The sequence below is a fragment of the Sinohyriopsis cumingii genome, chromosome 3 (genome assembly GCF_028554795.1).
Source record: "Sinohyriopsis cumingii isolate HCF-2022 chromosome 3, ASM2855479v2, whole genome shotgun sequence".
NCBI classification, from domain to species: Eukaryota; Metazoa; Mollusca; class Bivalvia; order Unionida; family Unionidae; genus Sinohyriopsis; species Sinohyriopsis cumingii.
In genome coordinates this window covers 79,205,258-79,225,068 of record NC_142963.1, presented here as the reverse complement: position 1 = coordinate 79,225,068, position 19,811 = coordinate 79,205,258, and the positions used below count along the sequence as shown (strand labels likewise).

The 19,811-nt window shown below is 34.7% G+C and overlaps 1 protein-coding gene across 2 annotated transcripts in view; it reads right to left on the bottom strand.

Moving 5' to 3' along the window:
• Positions 1-7,425: 7,425 nt before the first annotated feature.
• LOC149803170 (tRNA-splicing endonuclease subunit Sen54-like) overlaps positions 7,426-19,811 on the bottom strand; it is a 36,728-nt gene continuing 24,342 nt past the window's right edge. The window contains exons 8-9 of one of the 2 annotated variants that reach the window (XM_089952791.1): positions 13,726-13,827; positions 7,426-8,090 (exon numbers count right to left, since the gene is read on the bottom strand). In XM_089952791.1, coding sequence (XP_089808917.1) covers positions 7,934-8,090; positions 13,726-13,827 — 259 coding nt within the window. In that variant the 3' untranslated portion in view covers positions 7,426-7,933. The remainder of the gene's footprint in view (positions 8,091-13,725; positions 13,828-19,811) is intronic. The other variant, XR_016420148.1, reaches the window with a different exon arrangement.

Here is a 19,811-nt window from a genome sequence, read left to right as displayed (position 1 = left end):
TGCTCATAACCTCCTGCAATATTTTCTGTGCACAAGCTTCAGCAGTCTGGTCATATACAGTAAATATTTTGACCCATTTAGTAAAATTACCAGTTGCAACCAAAATGTACTGGCCAGCCTATCCAAGGGTGCTCCAACTGCCATGTTACCCAATGGTTCTTATTGGGTTTCTTATTTTCAGCACAAAGATCACATTCATTACCCAGTTTCTCCTGTCTTCACGCATTTCATACCAGTAAAATTTCTGAAGGGTTTTCTCATGTGTCTTCTTTATTCCTAAGTGTCCATATAACACAGTCATGCATCTGAAAAATGATATCCTTCCTCAATACCCAAGGAACAATGAATTGTATATGTTCTCCAGTGCCATCTTTCCTGATGAACTTCTTAAACAGAACTCCATCCTGCAGTTCTAAGATATCCCATAATAACCAATAATGTTGAGTTGCTGGACTCAAAGCAGTAAGTGCTGCACTCAACTGTTGTTTATTCTCTTATTTTGCCTTCATGATAGGTCCTATATCATCATCCTCTTCTTGTAGCTGTTGGAGTTTCATCATGCTGTAGTTTCCAGCCCAGCCCAAGGTACCCAACTGTCTGATTTATTCTCTTTTCTGGATTGAACTTCTTTCTCCTCTTCAGGGACTAAATTTGTCTTTAAATCTTTTCTGTACTGAGCTCCAGTTTTCAGTTCTTAAATTCTCACTCTCTTGTCTTCATCGTTAAAGGTCAGGCTGTCATTTACCTGATGGTCACCTGTAATTTCTTCTACATTAACAATCTGAAGACCTTCTGCCTGCTTAGGACCCAATTTGAGAAATATCCCATCATGTTGTCTTCTCTTTTCCTTCATTTGCTGCATGGTCCACAGCGCAAAGGCTCCATCATATTTACATTGTCACAGTTTCAGTCATATGGATTAGGACACCTGCTGAGAGCATCTGCATTGCCATGCTTGGTGCCATGATGGTATTCCACTATAAAGGTTTCATGCTGATAGGATTTCAATCCATCAAGCTATCCGTCCCTTCGGTTCCTTCAGTTTGAACAGCCAAACTAAAGCTTGATGGTCTGTCCTGATTTTGAAGGTTCTGCCCAAAAGGTATTGTCTAAAATACTCAACAAAATAATGCACTGCTAATAGTTCCTTGTCAGTTGCACAGTAGCTTTTCTCTGCTCAGTTTAAAGATCGACTGGCAAAGGCTATCACTTGTTCCTTCCCATCTTGGTATTGACTGAGAACAGCACCTATTCCTACATAACTGGCATCGGTGTTAAGAATAAACTCGCAAGTAGATAAAGGATAGGGAATATTTATCTGTAAAATTTTCACTTGGTTCAATCAGAAACTCTTTCTGTTTTGCAAGTCCATCTTCTTCCCTTCTATCCACAGAAACATCTATTACTGCTTCATTATTTCCTGGTATGATGAAATCATCTGCTGCTCTTACATTTCTCACTGTATCATCATTAAATCCAATCTGTATGCATGGTATTGATACACCATGAAGTTTAATTAACCCATTGCTTAGCAAAATGTCGGCAGGTCCATCATTATCATTTTGCATTTTGTCTATCCTAAGAAGTCCTTCGTCTTAAATTTCTTTGACTATTACCTCCCTGTCTAGTTTCAGTGGTCCCAATTCTGAATGAAACATGGCTTTTCCCAACTCTTTCAACTGTGTCCCACCTGCTCCAGCCAAAGTTACAGACTTCTTTAACTGTGGTTGTTTCTCCTCAGGTATTTGGTTATAAACTCTGTCAGCAATAATGGTCTTTGTTGCACCTCTATCTGCAGTAAACATCAGTTTCACCTACTGAACCCTTAATGTAAATTCCATCATACTTTGGGATGCATCATCTGATAAATTCTGGAATTATTTGAACATTTTCTACTCTATGTGGGCCCTTGTTTAAATCGTCAGAGTTGCAGTCTGTAGGATTGGTGATTTCCCTTGAAGTGTGGGCTCTCCATTTTGCAGATTTGACATCGGTCCATCAGTGTAGAGTTTTGTGTACTTAAATGGGCAGTCTCGTGCAAAATATGCCTGCTCCCCACAACTAAAACAGTATAGATTGTGACCATTCCCCTCATGTCTCTTCTGGTAAGGTTGCATTTGTGACCTGCCTCCTTTGCGTAGCCATGTCGACAATATGTTTTGCTGTATTTTCCTCAGCCCATCTTCAATTTTCTTTATTTTACCGACAAGCTGTTGCAGAATTTTTGTCTTGGGATGTATTCTCATTAGACTGTGCACATTCTGTCTTGTCTTCCTTTCTTGTCTTTAGAGTAACAGGTCCACCCTTGACTGTGTTTTCTTCATGCCATCATTCTTTACTGGTACCCAGTATGCATGCTTACCTGTTTCATACTCATCATCCAAATCTGACTCAACTCCCTGCAGTGTAGTCCTTCTTGTCATCTTTTTAAATGTTCTATCTTGCGGAGATTCATGGACATTGGGACATGTCTTGGTTTGCATAAAATTTACGACAAGGTACACTGCCTCATCAATGTCATTTGGTTCCTTGACATATGCTACCTGGAAATGTGCTCTATCATCATACAGACCATCGAAAAGTCTTCTAAGTAAATCTTCTCTTATGGTTCTTGTGTCTCTGTTAGGATGTGCCTTATCATACAGCCACTTTAATTCTGCATCATACTCTTCTGCAAGTTCTCCTGGTTTTTGCTTCCTTCTGCTGAATTGCCCAGCGTAAGTCTTTGTTGTCTCTACAATACGATAGCGATTGTCCAGCTCATTCACTAGAGCTCTGAAATTTCCTAAGGTCTTTCTAGGAAGCTGACTGAATACAAAGTCCCCAGCTGTCCATGCAGGCATGGTAATAACTCATCCAGTTAGCTCATTGGTCAGTACTGCCTATCAGCTATTGCTGTAAACCTGTTGGTCCATACATTCCATGATTATTTGTCTGTAAATGCAGGCAGTCGCACACCATGACTCCTAGTAGTTCTGAAACTTGCAGCCTGTCCTTTATTCAGATTAAATCTGGAAATGCCATTCAACTTCAACATCACTCCCATCTGATGGACTCACACTATCATCAGCTTTACCTTCACTATCATCTGACATTCGTGTCCTTGTCGAATGCACTTCTCTGTTTCTTTTTCATGTTTCAATAACTGAATCTCATGACTCCCCAGCTGGAGTATTTTCACAAGATGGTGACTAGGCCCTATCCACCAACCCTTGTAATACATTCTCCATACTCCGCATTGTCCCAGATACCTCTTTTATAAACCCTTGCATTGCAGTACTTTCTGCAGATACAACTCTTCCAGTCAGATCTATAGAATTATCCTTAGCCGTTTCAGCATTTTCTCCAATAACATTGCCTTGGTCAACATGCTGTAGATTCCTCTGCCACTCTGGTGGCTGGCAACAGCTGGATAGATACATTTAATCTTCCTGACCTTCTCTCAGCAGTTTCACATGACCTACTTTGCCCTGCATTATAATCAATATTAGTTGCCCTATTATCATCTAAATCTTCTTCATTTCTCATACGTGTCCTGTTGTCTTTTTCAGAGGTGACATCCCCACCAAATTCACTGTGGTCTTCAACTGCTGATTCTTCCGGAAAGCTGCATCAAGCATCAGTTTCTACTTCAAATGGAGTCCCTTTGTCTTGGACCTGGTCCTACTTGACAGTCATGTGACTCATCCCCTGTGCTTTTTGATTCCTCCTTTTGCCAATGATAGACACAACAGGTCAAATTAAGGTGCAGTATCCCCAGACTCACTTGTTTCAGCAAGATATTTCCAATATAACCTCCTCCTGAGGTACTTGCAACTTCTCTTGGACCTGGGTTTGAATCTCTGAATCTAGTCTTTCAGAATGGCAGATCCCACCGCTGCCACCAGAGTTTGTAATGGCTGAGGTAGGTCCTGATAATACTACAGTGGAGTATGGCACCAGGGATGAGTATGCTTCTTATCAGCTTAATAAGTAGGAGAGAATGGAGTAAACTCGAACTCTTGATTTCTTTTCAACCATAACACATTATGATTCATTTATTAAGAAATATTTAATAAAGTCAGTTCATAACCATGACAGTCTTGTTTGTGTATTAAGCCAAAATACTATCATTGTCTTGAGGTACAAAATGGTACATGATAATTTCACACAAGGTCAGGGTACACATTAGCACTATACTATTAGTTCATTATATTATTAATTCTTTTGTTGAATGGAAATTATATAAGAGTTACCATATTTGGATTTAGTTGCAATAAAGTTTACTACAGAAGAGAAAATATGACTTGATTGTAATGTGTGAAATGTAAAATCTGCAAGGAAAAACATTTACTTGACACTTCAACAATAGCTTAATATTTATTTGATGTGAATTGATATGGATGGAAGTAAATTGGCTGTCAAGTCAGTGAGGAAAACACTCACAAAGACTTAGACAACTAGTAAATTATAAAACAGAAACATAAATAAATCATGTGTTATTGATTGCTATATTAATCAAGTATTGCTGAATGTAGAATGTCAAGTCAGTGAGGAAAACACTCACAATGACTTAGACATTCTATTTCCCTAAGAACTTTGTTGGACCTATAATTTAAAAAAAAAGGAATTATACATTTGTAATATAGAGAAACTTCTCTGTATGTCTTTAGCTTCATAAAACTAGATAAATAAAAGTATTGGTCTGTAAGGACAACACTCACTTGACCATATAACTGAATTTCAAATAAAAAATGATATAACAATATCTAGTTTGCTTGTAAAAATAAATTAGAAATGACTAGAATGCATATAATTTGAAAGAAAGAAAAGAACTAAAAATTAAAAAAATAAATTCCTTAAATGAATATTGCTTATTGCTTAAATAAACTTTAACAAAATTTTACTGTCCAAAATATTGCCTAAAGTTTCATAACTCATTAATAAACTAAAAACAAATTTTTAAAAAAACTATAAAAAAAAACCTCCCAATAAATGTGATATACATAGTTTGATTGCTGATAACTGACTGAACCCCACAAGCAAGCAGCCCACAAAGCCTTATATACTCCTGACAAAACCCCAACCAACAGAGCCCATCAAACCCACAAATCCAACAAAACCCACAGTTCTAACAAAACCCACGACCAACAGAGCCCACAAAACCCACAATTTTTGTTGGAATATTCAAACAGGCATGAGCTAGTATTGCATGTGCATATTTAGTCAAATTTTCACAATGATTATTTATAGAAATTACCAATTTGATATTTGACACATTGCTACATTGCGACTGTATTGCCCCAAGACAAAAAGAAGAAAAAGAATCAGTTTTGTATTTTGCGGCACATACAGTGTTACGCGGTCACTCATAGCAATGGTTTGGAAACTGTGTTATGCACTGGTATAATATTATCGAGGTAGACCACATGACAGGGCAGTCAACATGTGTATGTACCAAAGAAATAAAGAAGAGAAAAACAATACTTAAATGCGATGATGTAAACATATGAAACATCGGGGTCTATAAACACATTGAGTATGTAACGTACAGTTTTAAACAGCTAACTATAAATAGTCATTATTAAAATTATCAAGGATGCCAGCCACCAGCATTGATACTCCTTATTTTCGCTAACTCAAAACATGCCGACTATATCAGCCAAAAATTAATAACGAAGTAAACAAAACAGAGGATCATATAAACAATGTCAACTCATTTGAGCAATTCACTAGTAATAGCCTGATTTTTGTACAAATCTAGACCAAATTGGGTGGCTTGTATGAATAGTGTTTACACAAGCATGCATAATTCACTCCCTAAATGCAGGTTATTACACTAATTTGAAAGCAAAAAGAAAACAATGAGTGTCAAATGAGTTGCAGGGCTCAAAATTAATGCTTACCTGATAATCCAAAATTTTCAAATTAGCATAATGATCACTTAAAGTTTAGTCCTTAAAAATGGGTTGTATCAGTAAATTTATGTCTGACTTAATCATAGCATGTGCACATATTTTATTTGGTACAGCACTGGATATTAATAATTTTAATAGTTAATTGATCTGCTGAATGAGTTAACTGATGGCCTGCCAAGACCCTGCACTGGATGTTAGTATAATGAATGCCTGAGGTATGGTGATTATTTAAACATGTGGTAGAACAAGCTGACTGCCAATCCTGTGGAAAAAGGGCTGGTTTGTTTTCTTCATATGTTCACCCCATCACTTAACACTGGCTTATTTACTTGTCATTTGAAACTGCATTCTGTTTAATGTCAGTATTAATAAATAAAATGTTCTATTTCTGCAATTGTGAACAAGGAACATCACAGTTCCACATCTACCATATTAGCAAATATTACTAAATGTCAATTTCAGATTGACCATAAGTTCAACATTATAGGACAGAACATGTCACTATGGAAGAGACACTGCAGAAGGTAAATATGTGAGTCCACAGAAAAGTGAATTTATGCAGGAACCGTAAAGAAATGTATCATGGTAAACCTGTGAATCACTAGCAAGAAATCTGAATTATGAGCCATGAGACACATGGGCAAGAGCAATACAATATTGTATTTGCCCTGGGACACATGAACAAGAGCAATACTGTATTCTCCTAGCCCTGGGACACATGGACAAGAGCAATACAATATTATCTAAGCCCTGGGACCATGAACAAGAGCAATAAAGTATTGTATTTGCCTTGAGAGACAAGAACAAGGGCAATGCTATATTCTCCTAGCCCTGGGACACATGGACAAGAGCAATAAAATAGTCCCCTAGTCTTGGGACCCATGAACAAGAGCAATACAATATTCTCCTAGTCCTGGGACACATGAACAAGAAAATACAATATTCCCCTAGCTTAGGGACATAAGGACATGAGTAATATAATATTCCCTGCAACGTGGTTCAGATGGTCAAAAGTAATACAAAATGTCCTGAGTCCTGGAGCACAGAGACAAGAGTAAAACAAAATGCCCCTAGCCCTGGGACACATGGAAAACAGCAATACAATATGCTCTTAGCTCTGGGGCACACAAAAATGAGTAATACTATATACATCTAGCCCTGGAATATAGGACAAAAGCATAATAATATGCCCCAAGCCCTAGAACTCAAAAGCAATACTCCGTGCCCCTAGCTCTAGGACACACAGACAAGAGAAATACAATATGCTCTTTGCCCATGGACATATGGACAAAAGTTAAACAATAGGCCCCAAGTTGTAGGGCACAAGAATAATACAACAGGCCCTTAGTCCTGAGACACACAGACAAGAATAATACTAAATAGCTTGAACATATTTGCTGTGAGGCACAATAATGCCAATAATTAAACAAAAAAACATCAAAATACAATATAATATGATATAGCAATAAAGTTGAAGAAGTAGAGCAGATATGGGCTTTGTTCACAAATAATCAGTACTTAAGAGATTTGTTTATTTATTTATTTATCAACAATATTTCCTTTTTTAATTTCTGACATATGCAGCATACATTACATTAAAAGTCTACCTAATCTCACAAGTGGCAACTGAGGCTGATGCTTATCAATACCTTTGATTAATTCACACAAATGACTGGCTGTGGATAAGAGACACCTCTCCATGTCAAGTCGACCATCCAGAGGATACTGTTAAAAATGTATGGCTATGCCGAGCTAGTGCTCCAGAAATAAATGTTTCTCAAGTTGACAGCAAGTAGTCTTTAATAAGCACTTACCCTATTTAAAAATTGGATAACTTTACTATATCTTATAATTAAAAGGCCTTGTCTTGGCTGAGTCCTGAAGAAAGGGGCACATGTAAGATTCAGACAGGACCCTGGCATAGGGCTATCCTGTTTAAGGAGCACCGAGTGGGGCAACTGAGGGCAGAACAGGATTGCCCAGGCATTAAACTTCACAATCATGACTCCTCAATGGCAGTTACTGTATCACTACCCTCAGCCTACAGTGATGTCCACAGGTAAGGAGATAGGTGAGAACTCATAGAATGCTATCTCTCCATTATCAACAACTGCCCAGTGGATGGGAATGTCATCATCAAGATAACCATATAAAGCTGACACCTCAGATATTGATGGAGGGGGATCAGTACTCCTGAAAATATATAGAATTGTTTATATTCCATTGACACCTGCCTGACTCTAAATATATTCACACATTTTTAAAGTTTTAGTTTAAAGTCATTTTGTCTCCTAAAAAGAACAAGAAAAAGGTTTTTTGAGCACTTTTCCATTTGACCAAGATTTAAAATGACATTTTTCAATATCTATTATATACTGTTGGAATTCAGAAATGCTCTTTAGTGATTGTGTATATGTATGAAAAAACTTATCAGGTGAAGGAATAAAACAGAAATTACGTACTTATTCACTTATAAGTCGGGTCATATTGTAAACAACATAGATCTGGTCAGCCGTCCCATTATGTGATGGCAGATAATGTGTTTGTGAAGTTTGCTGTTGGACTCCCCTTATAGGTGAATATATATGTTATATATACATCATAAGGTCTCATAATGTATAAAAGAATAAAATACAGGTTTTATATATACATCAAATAGTGACAGTGTGCAATCTGGGCCATTTTAGTCATTTATGTCTGCTTTTCCTAAGATATCCACAAAATGCCAGTTCTAAAAAAGCAAACAAATTTTGCACTTTGTGGAAATATTCAAGAAAGTGGTGTACCTGCTGAGTTTGCTGAAACAACTTACTGACCTATAAAATTATTATGGTAAATATAGTTAAAATTCAAATTCATTACATAAAAACTGTTTTGCATTTACAAATTTTCAGCTAGTTAAGAATAATATTGATTTTTACATCTTAGGCACATAAATTCATCAGAACAATAGCCTGTGATTGGCTGTATTTAAACTCAAGATGACAATCTGTTATAAGAAGGGGATATGTTACTGGTCATCATTTGCAAACAGATATATTACTGGAAACCATTTGCAAAGGGAGATATATTACCGGTAGTCACTTGCAAAGGGATATATTAGTGGTAACTATTTGCAAAGAATATGTTTCCAGCAGACATTTGTACAAGAGAATATTACTGACAGCCATTTGCAAAGGCATATCCTACCATACATACTTGCGTATAAGCCTAATAATTTAGGAAAAGATAAATCCTGGAAAAAAGCGGGTGGGCTTATCCGTGTGCCAAGGTCTAAACTTTAAAGATTTTAAGATTTTTTTTTTGTTGACTACCATAATGGCTGTAAATCTTGAGACACGAAAAAATAATTTTTCCAGTGTCCTAAGACGTATATGCATGTGAAAAAATACATTCTTCGTGTCCCAACACATACTAAACTGTTATAAACCACTATGATTGTTTCATTATTATTTAAATAAAAGTAAATCAAGATTTTGTAATTCACAGGCCAGTTCGAGTTCACCCAGAAGACCACACTGTACTATAATCTACAGTACTTGCATGGTGCAAATCGTGCCTAGCGTCACTTTAATTCTTGTTTATTCCCAAACAGAATAGATGCAGATTTATTCATTCTTTTTATACCAAATCCACTTCTTCCAGATAACATTTCACCTAGTCGGTAATATGTGTTTCATTTACGTTGATCCATGTGCTCATGAGCTACTCTTTTTCAATGATATAAGCGATGCTACAAACTGAGGTAATCTTTATGAAAATGCATGCACATTCAGTTGTGCAAGGCACAACCAGCATAACTGTTACATGATTATGAATTAATGGTAATAATAAAAGCTAAAAGTCTGAATATAGTTCAACTAAGATCATCATCAATCTATTTTATTTTTGTGTTTTGGCTGAACAAAATCATAATTTTCCACACAACGGAAAACTGGATGTTTTGGCATCTCCTTTATTTATAATTGGTGGAGTTGTCTTTTGTTTCCTGACAGCAATATAGGCCACTTAATCATTAAAAGCCTCAAAATGGCTTGGGTTAAGAGAGAATTTTGACCAGCAACTATATCAGTACTTTGATGTATAACTGCCATTCATTCCGTAATATTAGCACCATTACAGGGTGTAAAGTCACTTACATCAAAGCAAACTACAACTCAGTTTTTACAGTATTAGCATAACTTTTGAAGCATTATTTCTGAAACTTCATTTTTGTATTTTGGATTTATCATTAAAGTTTAGTGCAGTGATTCGAATCCAGGGGTTGCACTTCATTCAGTGTTCTCAAACCTACAATGTACATGCTGTGGTGCCATTATGTAAATACGCTCACTAGCCTAATTGCAAGCATTGAATCGAACCCTATTGTTGTTCATTGTTGTCATACTGGGATAATAGTTTAATGATTTAGGTATTTACAATTTCAAGGCAAAATAAAAATGTAATTACTGGTGCACTGATATAAAAAGTCAATTGCAAAAAGTAATGCATAAACAAACAATAATCAAGTCTAAAGGGAGAGGAAGTATAACAGCAGCCTGCAAATACTCAATTTTTGTCATCATCCAATCAAGTTAAGCACAATTCTGTATTAGGCAAAAACAATAAGAAAACAGAAAATAAAATAAATTTCTTGACTTTTCAAACAAATTTATGCCATTTCTATGTAATAATCGTACAAGCCAACCCCAAGAGAGTTATAAAGGTAATTTTTGCTAAGCTAAGTTTGCCTAAATAAATGCATTTAGAACTTACCACATGCATCTTGTGATTTGTCTCAGACTTTTGGGTTGGCTTATACACAGGTCACGCACTTCTTAGTGTTTATACCTATTCTTTTTGGGGGGTTGGCTTATAAACAAATGGGTTTATACACAAATATATACAGCATTTAAAATACCATTGCAAAAGGAGCATGGTACATGAAAACTTACCCATACTTAAACAGGTTTTATATGAACTTGGGAATACTCATTTCTGTTAATTTTTTACCTAGCTGTTGTAAAGTTGTAACTTTTTGCACTGGAAAAGCTTTGTTTTAATAACATCGCTATCAATCATCGAAGTTTGCAATGTATAAATGGTACATGTTAAATAAGCAACATATCCATGATTTAGCCGGTGGAAAAGTTACTTTTTGTGTGATATTTTATCAATGTGAATGTGAAAAACAGTGTGCTCCTTTATAACATATTATCTCAGTAAGTGTAGTATCAGTCAAAATAGGTTGCATTTTCAGTTGTCCTTTTACCTTGGAGTATTGGATTAATTAACTGAAAAACCCTCTAATCTTACATGAGTGCTTATTTCAAAACAGAGTTTATGAAATGAGACAAATCATTTCCATCGTTTTTTTTAAGCCTTGGTGAGTTGAGGAATTGCATCTTGTGGAAAGCCATGGCAAGCAAAAGATTAAAATTATTCAATGAATCTCATAAATTTCATTTGAAATGAACACAAAATGTAATACAAATGTTTGAATAAAGTGCAGAATAATATAATGAAAGGACTTTTAAATAAATTCTGATGTCTTGGTCATTACATCTTTCATTTAGATAATGTCATGAAATTTTTTTAAATGGGTGTAGTAAAATAAGTAACACATTAGTCATGTGATAAATTCAATTTTATGCCCCTCCTCCTGCAAATGAGACTTTAATAAAATAGATACAAAAATGTCTTCGGGAACAAAAGTGTTTCACTTTAAAATGTATTTGTAATGAACCTCTTTGGACTCCATGAATTACTTTGCCAATACATAAATTGTCGTAACATTATTATAGTGTATATGTATCAATGTATCAGAACTTTCAATAGAATATCTGCATGAAGAGTCTTGGACTCTACACACTAAACTCAGAGGTTCTCTTCCAATTCCTGACATTCTTAAACTAAAAAATTTGATTCCCTAATTTCATATATGCCTTCTTGAAAACTTGTTAAATTTTGATTTTTATATGTCTGTCTGTATGAATGCATTTATTTATTTATTCACAAGAGACAGTTACACAGGTGGACAGAGAATTCAGGCCTTTGTGATTAACATTCATATGAATTTTCAAATTAATTTTCTATAATTATAAATACATTAATGTAAATATTACTTAAAATTATCAAATAATATATTAGAATGTTTTATTTAAGGAATTGCCGCTATTAAAAGTATTGCAGTTGTTAATTGTTGCATTCAAGCTGATCCACTTTTTAACAAAGAGTTCATTCCAATTGTCAATTGTCAATTGGTCATACAGTTTACCACTTTCATCAAAGATACACAACAACTGACTAGCTTTATTTATTGTTATACAAATCCCAGATCAAAACTGCTTTACTCCTTGAAGAATACATTACTGTGTATTAAAATGATTTCATCCTATCATAATTGACAGTAAATTGTCCTCTATTACCATGGAAATTAATTATGAAGCATCTCAATGTCTACCTACTATTCATGTCTCAGACTACATAATGAGGCGTCATTTGACAATATTTTTTGACGTCATGCTATATTTTTAGATGGGGAAACCCCTATATATATCTAAAGTGGATCTTCTTTCAATGCAATTTTTGATCTTCATACATTGAACACCATCATAATTTCATTTTTTTATATATTGTGGCTGTTCATGATTCACTTAGTCTAAGTCAAGGGTATCAAACATGCCAGACATGCCAACCCTGATGAGTCCGTCTCAATAAGGCAGCTGATTTTTTCCCATAATATTGACCAGTCTTCAGTAAGGTGTAACAAAATATCAATAACTGCTATTGTAAAGCTGGAAAACATAATTAAAAGTTGACGCATCAATGGTAAACATTATGTTTAAATGAAAAGTTTGTGAAGTATGCATAGACTTTATTTATCACTAGTACAATAGTACAATTGCACAAACTCGAGTTCCAAACCCTATGCAGCTCAATGGCTTGTTGCCATCTCTCAAATGGACATAATTCTTGGAAATTCTTTTCCATTTCTCATAACTATGGCAATCATATCTCCAGCCATGAGACATACTCAAATTGGCATGTGATGTCCAATAAATGTAACTGTTTTCTTTCCTGTTTTTATTCATAAGAATCTTAGTACTCCTTTTTATTCTTCTGTGTTGATTATTAACACTTTTCTAGAAATTTATTTTCCCTTTCATCTTAAATATGCATCACTTCCTAGATGCCATTTAAAAAAATTCTATAATCAACAGTTTGATCATGCAGATGCTTCACATGAATAAATAGATGCATTTTAAAGAGTACTGGGTGTTGCTGTAAAGTTAGTCTGGTTCCCTGCCTAATTTCACTAATTCTAACATGAAACCCGGATCCAAATAAAACACGGATGAACCAATTATCCAGATTTTTCTGCAGCGATCATTTTTTTGGGTAGTTTTTGCTAGTATGCAGTAAGTCCATATTTTATGGGTAATTTTAATAAGACTTACAGCAAAATCATAAGAGTTGGCAGGTCTGACATGTAGACCACGGAGGTATTTTCTGCAGTTTGCAAACAACACCTCAGAATCTGTAAATTAATTAATAATGCAAGTGAAAAGGTTTCAGTGATGGGCCCTCTAGCCAATGTACCATTTCTCGTGTGGCTCTTCTGATTTGAGATCCCAGTCTAGGCTGACATACATGTGTATCTTTATTTACTTGAATCAATCAAGACAGCTACTCAATGTCTTTTAGAAGAATTTAAAAGTGGTGAAATCAATATCAAATCCATGTTGTCATTGTCAGTAAAATATTAATTTTGATCATTAGAGCTTAATTGGTGAATTTTGCCACTGGCTCTCTGAAAGTACCAAGGATATATTTAAACATTACTAACCTGACAACACAGATTCTGTGGTTTGGAATGCCAGGCTGGCTTTTTCTGAATTTCAGATCTGGTAGGTATACATCATAACTGATCTTCTCTTTATTATGAAGCCTACAATATAAAGGATCAAGTTCAGTAAAATATGTCTGTAAAGGACACGCAATGATAAAGAAGGTTGTTCTTCATTTACATGAATCCGTCTTTACACATCATTCATGTATACGTATCCTCTGTATGCAGGTGTTCTTCATGTACGTATGTTATTTATATACATGTACTTTGTGAACATGTGTTATTTTATGAACCAGTTTCCTTTAGATACATATGACCTTCATATACATGTGTTCTTTACATTTGTCCGTCAATGTGCAAGTCTTCTTTATATACATGTGTCCTTCATGCACAGGTTTCTTATGTATAGATGTGTTTATATATAGGTGAACTATGTATATAAAAAAGGCTATATATACAAACAGATGGGAGAAACCCCAACACAATAAACCTGACCCTTGCATGGGTCAATTTCATACCTTTACTGTACAAACTATACTGTGTTACAATTTCTTGTGGTATTTACCAATTAATTTGTCAAAGTTTCTCTTTTATTTCCAGACTATTTTCAAGACCCACTTTAAGGAAGTTATTGAAAACGGCAATACATATAAAACTAGAAAAGAGATGACAAATGAATGTTGGATATATAAAATCATGAACACTGGAACATTATGATATTTATAATTCTTTCTAAAGTTTATTCTTCAAGAATAATGTAGCATCATATATTCATATATTAGAAAAAAAAGATACATGAGCTATGAAATGAAAAGGTTTTTTCTGTACTTTTACTCTTAAACTCTGAAAACAGAATTATTTATGAATATGACAAGTTTAAAAATGTACATAATTGTGTACACTATATTGATTGACACATTCTATCAGTAGCCAAAAATGATTTCAACTGACAAAGTTTCTTTCCATCTTACTTTTTAAAAACAAATTTACATGCATCATAAGGCACCAGCTGATGAGTGACGTTTTTACCTTGAAGTCGGCCATCATGCCTGCTACTTCAGCTTTCCTGCCTCGAGTCAACAACAGTCAAACAGGACATTTCCTACATGTACCAGCTATTGTTCAATGTTGCACTTTGATATTTCATGTAAATGTTGTTGTTGTTGTGGGGTTTAATGCCATTTTTCATCACACAATACGCTATGCATCATGTAAATGCAAATAAAACCTTAGAACTAAACAGATCATAGTTTGTGAGAAGAAAAAAAATTCAGACTGAGAAATGCATTTGATGTTAAGTTCTCATTGAATCGTGTATAACTGATCTCAAGCATTTAATTTGTAAGCTTGAAAAAAATGTAATGGCCTTAATGCACATCAAAACTTTGTTCTTTCTTTTCTAAACATCAGAGTAAGTAAATTAGTTTCAAGCTATATCCCCTCCCCTCCATCTCTCTCTGTCTCTCAGCCTACACACCACATTCCTTGGTGTAATAAACAAACAGTGCAGAATCTTAAATGACTTGAATAATGGAAGTTCCAAGCAGCCAGTAGCAAATGCTGTGCTTCAGTGGTTCAAAATAAATAATGTTGAATGAAACTATTTGTTGTATCAAAATTGCATGCCTTAAAACTAAGATATTAGTGATAATTTTTAAATGCGCTAATTTGTCTACGTGGTATTCAAGGCTGCTCTCTATCAGTGGTTGTTCATGCCATACACCAAAGCATTTCCATGGAAATGTAATTATATTCATCACTTTTTCATCAATCTATCTTCAAGCAGCAACCAAAACTAACAATGGCCAGTCAGCTTTTATATTTTAGCATCTCTGTTTCAAAAGATACATTAACCCTCTCAATGGAAATGGTTTTTGTTGTGTGTGAAAAGAATAAGTTTTGACTTGTAATATGGACTGAAAAATGCAATGTGGTTTGGTTCCTATATTTTTGTGCAAAAATGGTTTCTAGCAGTATATAATACAAATAAAATTGTTATCCTCCTCCATAAGCATTGAGCACAGCACATATCTATGACATGTTTACAAAAGCTCTTTTACACGACAGGCTTTTTTGTTAAATGCATCTTTGGAATAAAACATGTTTATTATATGTAAACACAGGAAAGATATTATGAACCATAATTTTATATCAACAATAGCTGTAACTATTTATCGCCAACATGGAAAAAAGGCATTAATAATTAGAGTATGCATTTTTTTAATATGCTAGATATATCTTCATTTTGGAATTCATGTGACAAAATTTAGATAAAAAATTGAATTTACCCCTTTATTTAACATCAGTAAATAGATACATTGCTGTTTAGAAATTCATTTTGTATTTAAGAAGATTTTTTAAAAATTATTTGGGTTATTAAGCTGCTATAGAGTGCTTTCTTATTTTCATACAATCTGTTGTTGAGTCTGGTCATAATTAACATGTATGAGCTTGTAAGTTTCAGAAACTTGATATATCAAAAGTTGCATGAGTGAGCAATACTACAATAAACAAAGTGAACACAGTGACAATATTTGCAATGACCTTAGAACTAATATGAAAAGGAAACAAAAGAGATTTACAACCTCTGAAACCAAAAACTATACACCTCCAGTTCTACTAGGGATACCTGTTTAAAGCCATTAAAAATATGAAGTCACATATTAACAGCAATTGGTACAATTAGAGATAGATTTTATAGCCATATCAAACACATGGTAATCTACAAAGCATTACTGATAGATATTGTGTGTTCAGCTGATGTGTAATATTGTACAAGTTAAACAATTGGAATGGGGGGTAGTACTGTATATAGTCGCTTATAAGCCTGTTCACGTATAAGCTGACCCACAAACTTAACAGGTATAAACACTAAAAAGTGCATGACCTGCGTATAAACCGACCTACAACTCTGAGACATCTCAAGATGCCCGAGGTAAGTTCTAAATGCATTTATTTAGGCAAAGTTATATTAAAAAAATTACATGTATACCTATCTCAAGGTTGGCATGCATGATTATTAAAAAGAAATGCTACAGACTTTTTTGAAAAGTATTTTTTTTAATTTTCTGTTTTCTTATTGTTTCTGCCCAATTTAGATTTGTGTATAATTTGATCTAATGATGACAAGAATTTAGCAGTCGCAAGTTGCTGTAACACTACCTCTCCCTTTTGACTCGGTTATTGTTTGTTTATGCATTATTGCACTGGACATTTTATATCATTGCCCTGGTAATTACGTTTTTACTTTGCTTTGAAATTGTAAATACCTAACTCATTTAAAATGTAATCTCAGTATGACAACACAATGAACAAACAATACGGTTGAATTCAATGCCCGCAATTAGGCTACTGAACTTATTTACATAATGGTGCCACCGCATGTACACTGTAGGTTTTATTATGCGCTGAATTAAGTACATCCCTTGGAGTCGAATCATGGGCACCGTTGCGCTATACTTTAATGATATCTCCAAAATACAATAATAAAGTTTTGAAAATAATGCTTCAAAAATTATGCTAATACCGTAAAAGCTGAGTTGTAGTTTGCTTATAAGCAACCTTACACCATACCTGTCAACTTTCATGCTGGGAGGGAAAAAAAAACTTTAGTTTTGGGGTTGCTCCATGCCTACCTCTCTATTTCATAATATCTTCTGACTTTTGCAGAGAGCTCCCTGTTATTACATGTCTTCGATTTTCATTTCTTCTAAACAAGAAAAGTCCTACATGTTCTGTTGTATCACCTGTGAATTATTGTCATGAAATAATTACTTTACTATAAAGAATTTGCTTTTTCACTAAATAGAATGTTACATTTAAACATTATTCATGTAAATTAATGTTTTTTTTTACCTCTACAATAATACAAAAAAATAAAATAAACCAGAACAAAAAAAAACCACAACAATAAAATCAGACACAATTAATTTCAATCCCAAGAATAATCACTACGATTGCTGTAACTCCATATGCTATAGCGCCATTCCCACGAAAGAAACTTACACGAGTGAACACCTGGCACTTTTATACCATGTATATCAATGTTAATTACCATCGTTAAATTAAAGAAGGAAAGAGAATCCATACCATGCAGGAAATGTGTCCTCAAAAAACTAATTCAGAATACATGTTTTATAATAAACAATACTAAATGACTTATGAGTTGACAATAAGGGAATAAGGTCAGATATACAAGGAGGGGAAAATAGTTGCCATATGTACGATACCATGAGGTTGGCTATTTTGGTACCTTTATTCAACAAAACTGGGAATCCTTTATTTGCCAATCAATTGCTGGTGCTTGCATAACACACAATAGTGTAGAATGTGGTTTCTTTGAATTACAACGGAGGGCAAATCGTTTCCACAAAATAGCTGCATGGATAAGTATTAACTTTTAATTAGTTGTGCTGGCTTTCTTGCTTGTTTATTTAAGACTAATCTTTAGCTATTGTGCAGTTTGACCACAGCTGACCAGAATATGAAAATCGGGCATGTCCTAGGAGAAAATAGGGCACATCACAGTGAGAAACGGTGAGTCTTTTTACGAATTTCACGCATACTGGACCAGGAAAATTGATCAATATTTAGCGAAAACAAGGCTTTAAAAATGCCAAGAAATTCCTCTCAATTTTAGGTAACAATCTCTATTTTTTTTATTCAGCCTACTTGGCTTTTGAAAAGTTCATAGGTATGACTTACATCCTGTTTTATAAAACTACGGTAATCGTGCTAATATTATGTACAAAACTGGGGGCTATTTTTATTGTACAGCAGGAACAACTACCACTGATACCCATTTACTCATTTCATAACTAAGTTTGCATATTAGTATGCATTTTGACAGAACTGAAAAATATGATATGATTGATGGATAGTACTGTGTGTATTTTATTGTGTGGGAACATGTTAAGAAAAAATTTTAGGAAAGGGAGATTAAAAAAATAAATCACAGCAATTCTTGCATTTTTTATATTAAAAACAGATAAAAACCTGATAATACTTGCATGTGATTCCTTTTTCCTTTTTGTTTATTTAATAACATAACCTCTCGCTTTTCTCTAAAATTACTATAATTAAACTTTGCATATTTTGTGAAGTACATAAATAGTCTCAGCATCCACTGCTTGGTTACTTATCATTCATCTCTTGCAATACACATTGATGAATATATTTTAGTGAGTAAGTCTTTGAATATTAAACAGCATTGTGTGCTACAGCTGAGCTGATAAGTATGTTCCATACCATGTAGTCGATGTCTACTATTACATAATAATATTGCTGCAACTTTCTTATTGGGCTGCTAAAAATTTAACCGGCCACTACAAGCCACCACATGGAGAATCCATGATGACCACTATGTCCTGTCCATAATGGAGACAGCATGGATTAAGGTCCACCGTGCAAATGAAGATTTTCAATGAAATGTGGTTTGTGCAAATCTGTCATAATAGTAACTTGGCCACAATGGCCATTATAATTTTCCATGCAGCAAATTTCCTTTATAAATGCCCTGTATATGACAGTCACCTGCCTTCTGTAGTCAGCAGTCAATCAGGTTGTTTCCTAACTAGTCTCCCCTTACCTTAAGCTGTCATTCAAGCATACCAGTAGTGACCATTTAAGTTTCATGGTCCACAGTCTCTTGCCGGCATATAATATTCTGATTTTTCTTACCTAAATCGAGGCCCTGAATGGCCGAGTGGTCTAAAGCGCTCACCATTACAGATCACTGCCATCTCACCTCTGTTTGCGTGAGTTCGAGTCTCAGGTTCGGCTAACGTTGGTACGTGAGAAAGCCTGCCAGTGGCTTTTCATGGGTCGGTGGTTCTTTTCGGGGTTTTCCAGGGTTCTTCCTCCACCAGTTATACTAGCCGCCATGTATAGCCTATCTTGTGCTGCACAATGGAATTAAACCCTACAACAACAACAACAACAACTTACCTAAATCAAACAGTGACTCCTTGCATACAGGGTATACACTTGACAGACACATTCATATTCTACTAAAGTTGCAGCTGAATACACTGCCCATGAGAACACTACTGTCATCAGAAAAGTGACATTTACTTACATCATGC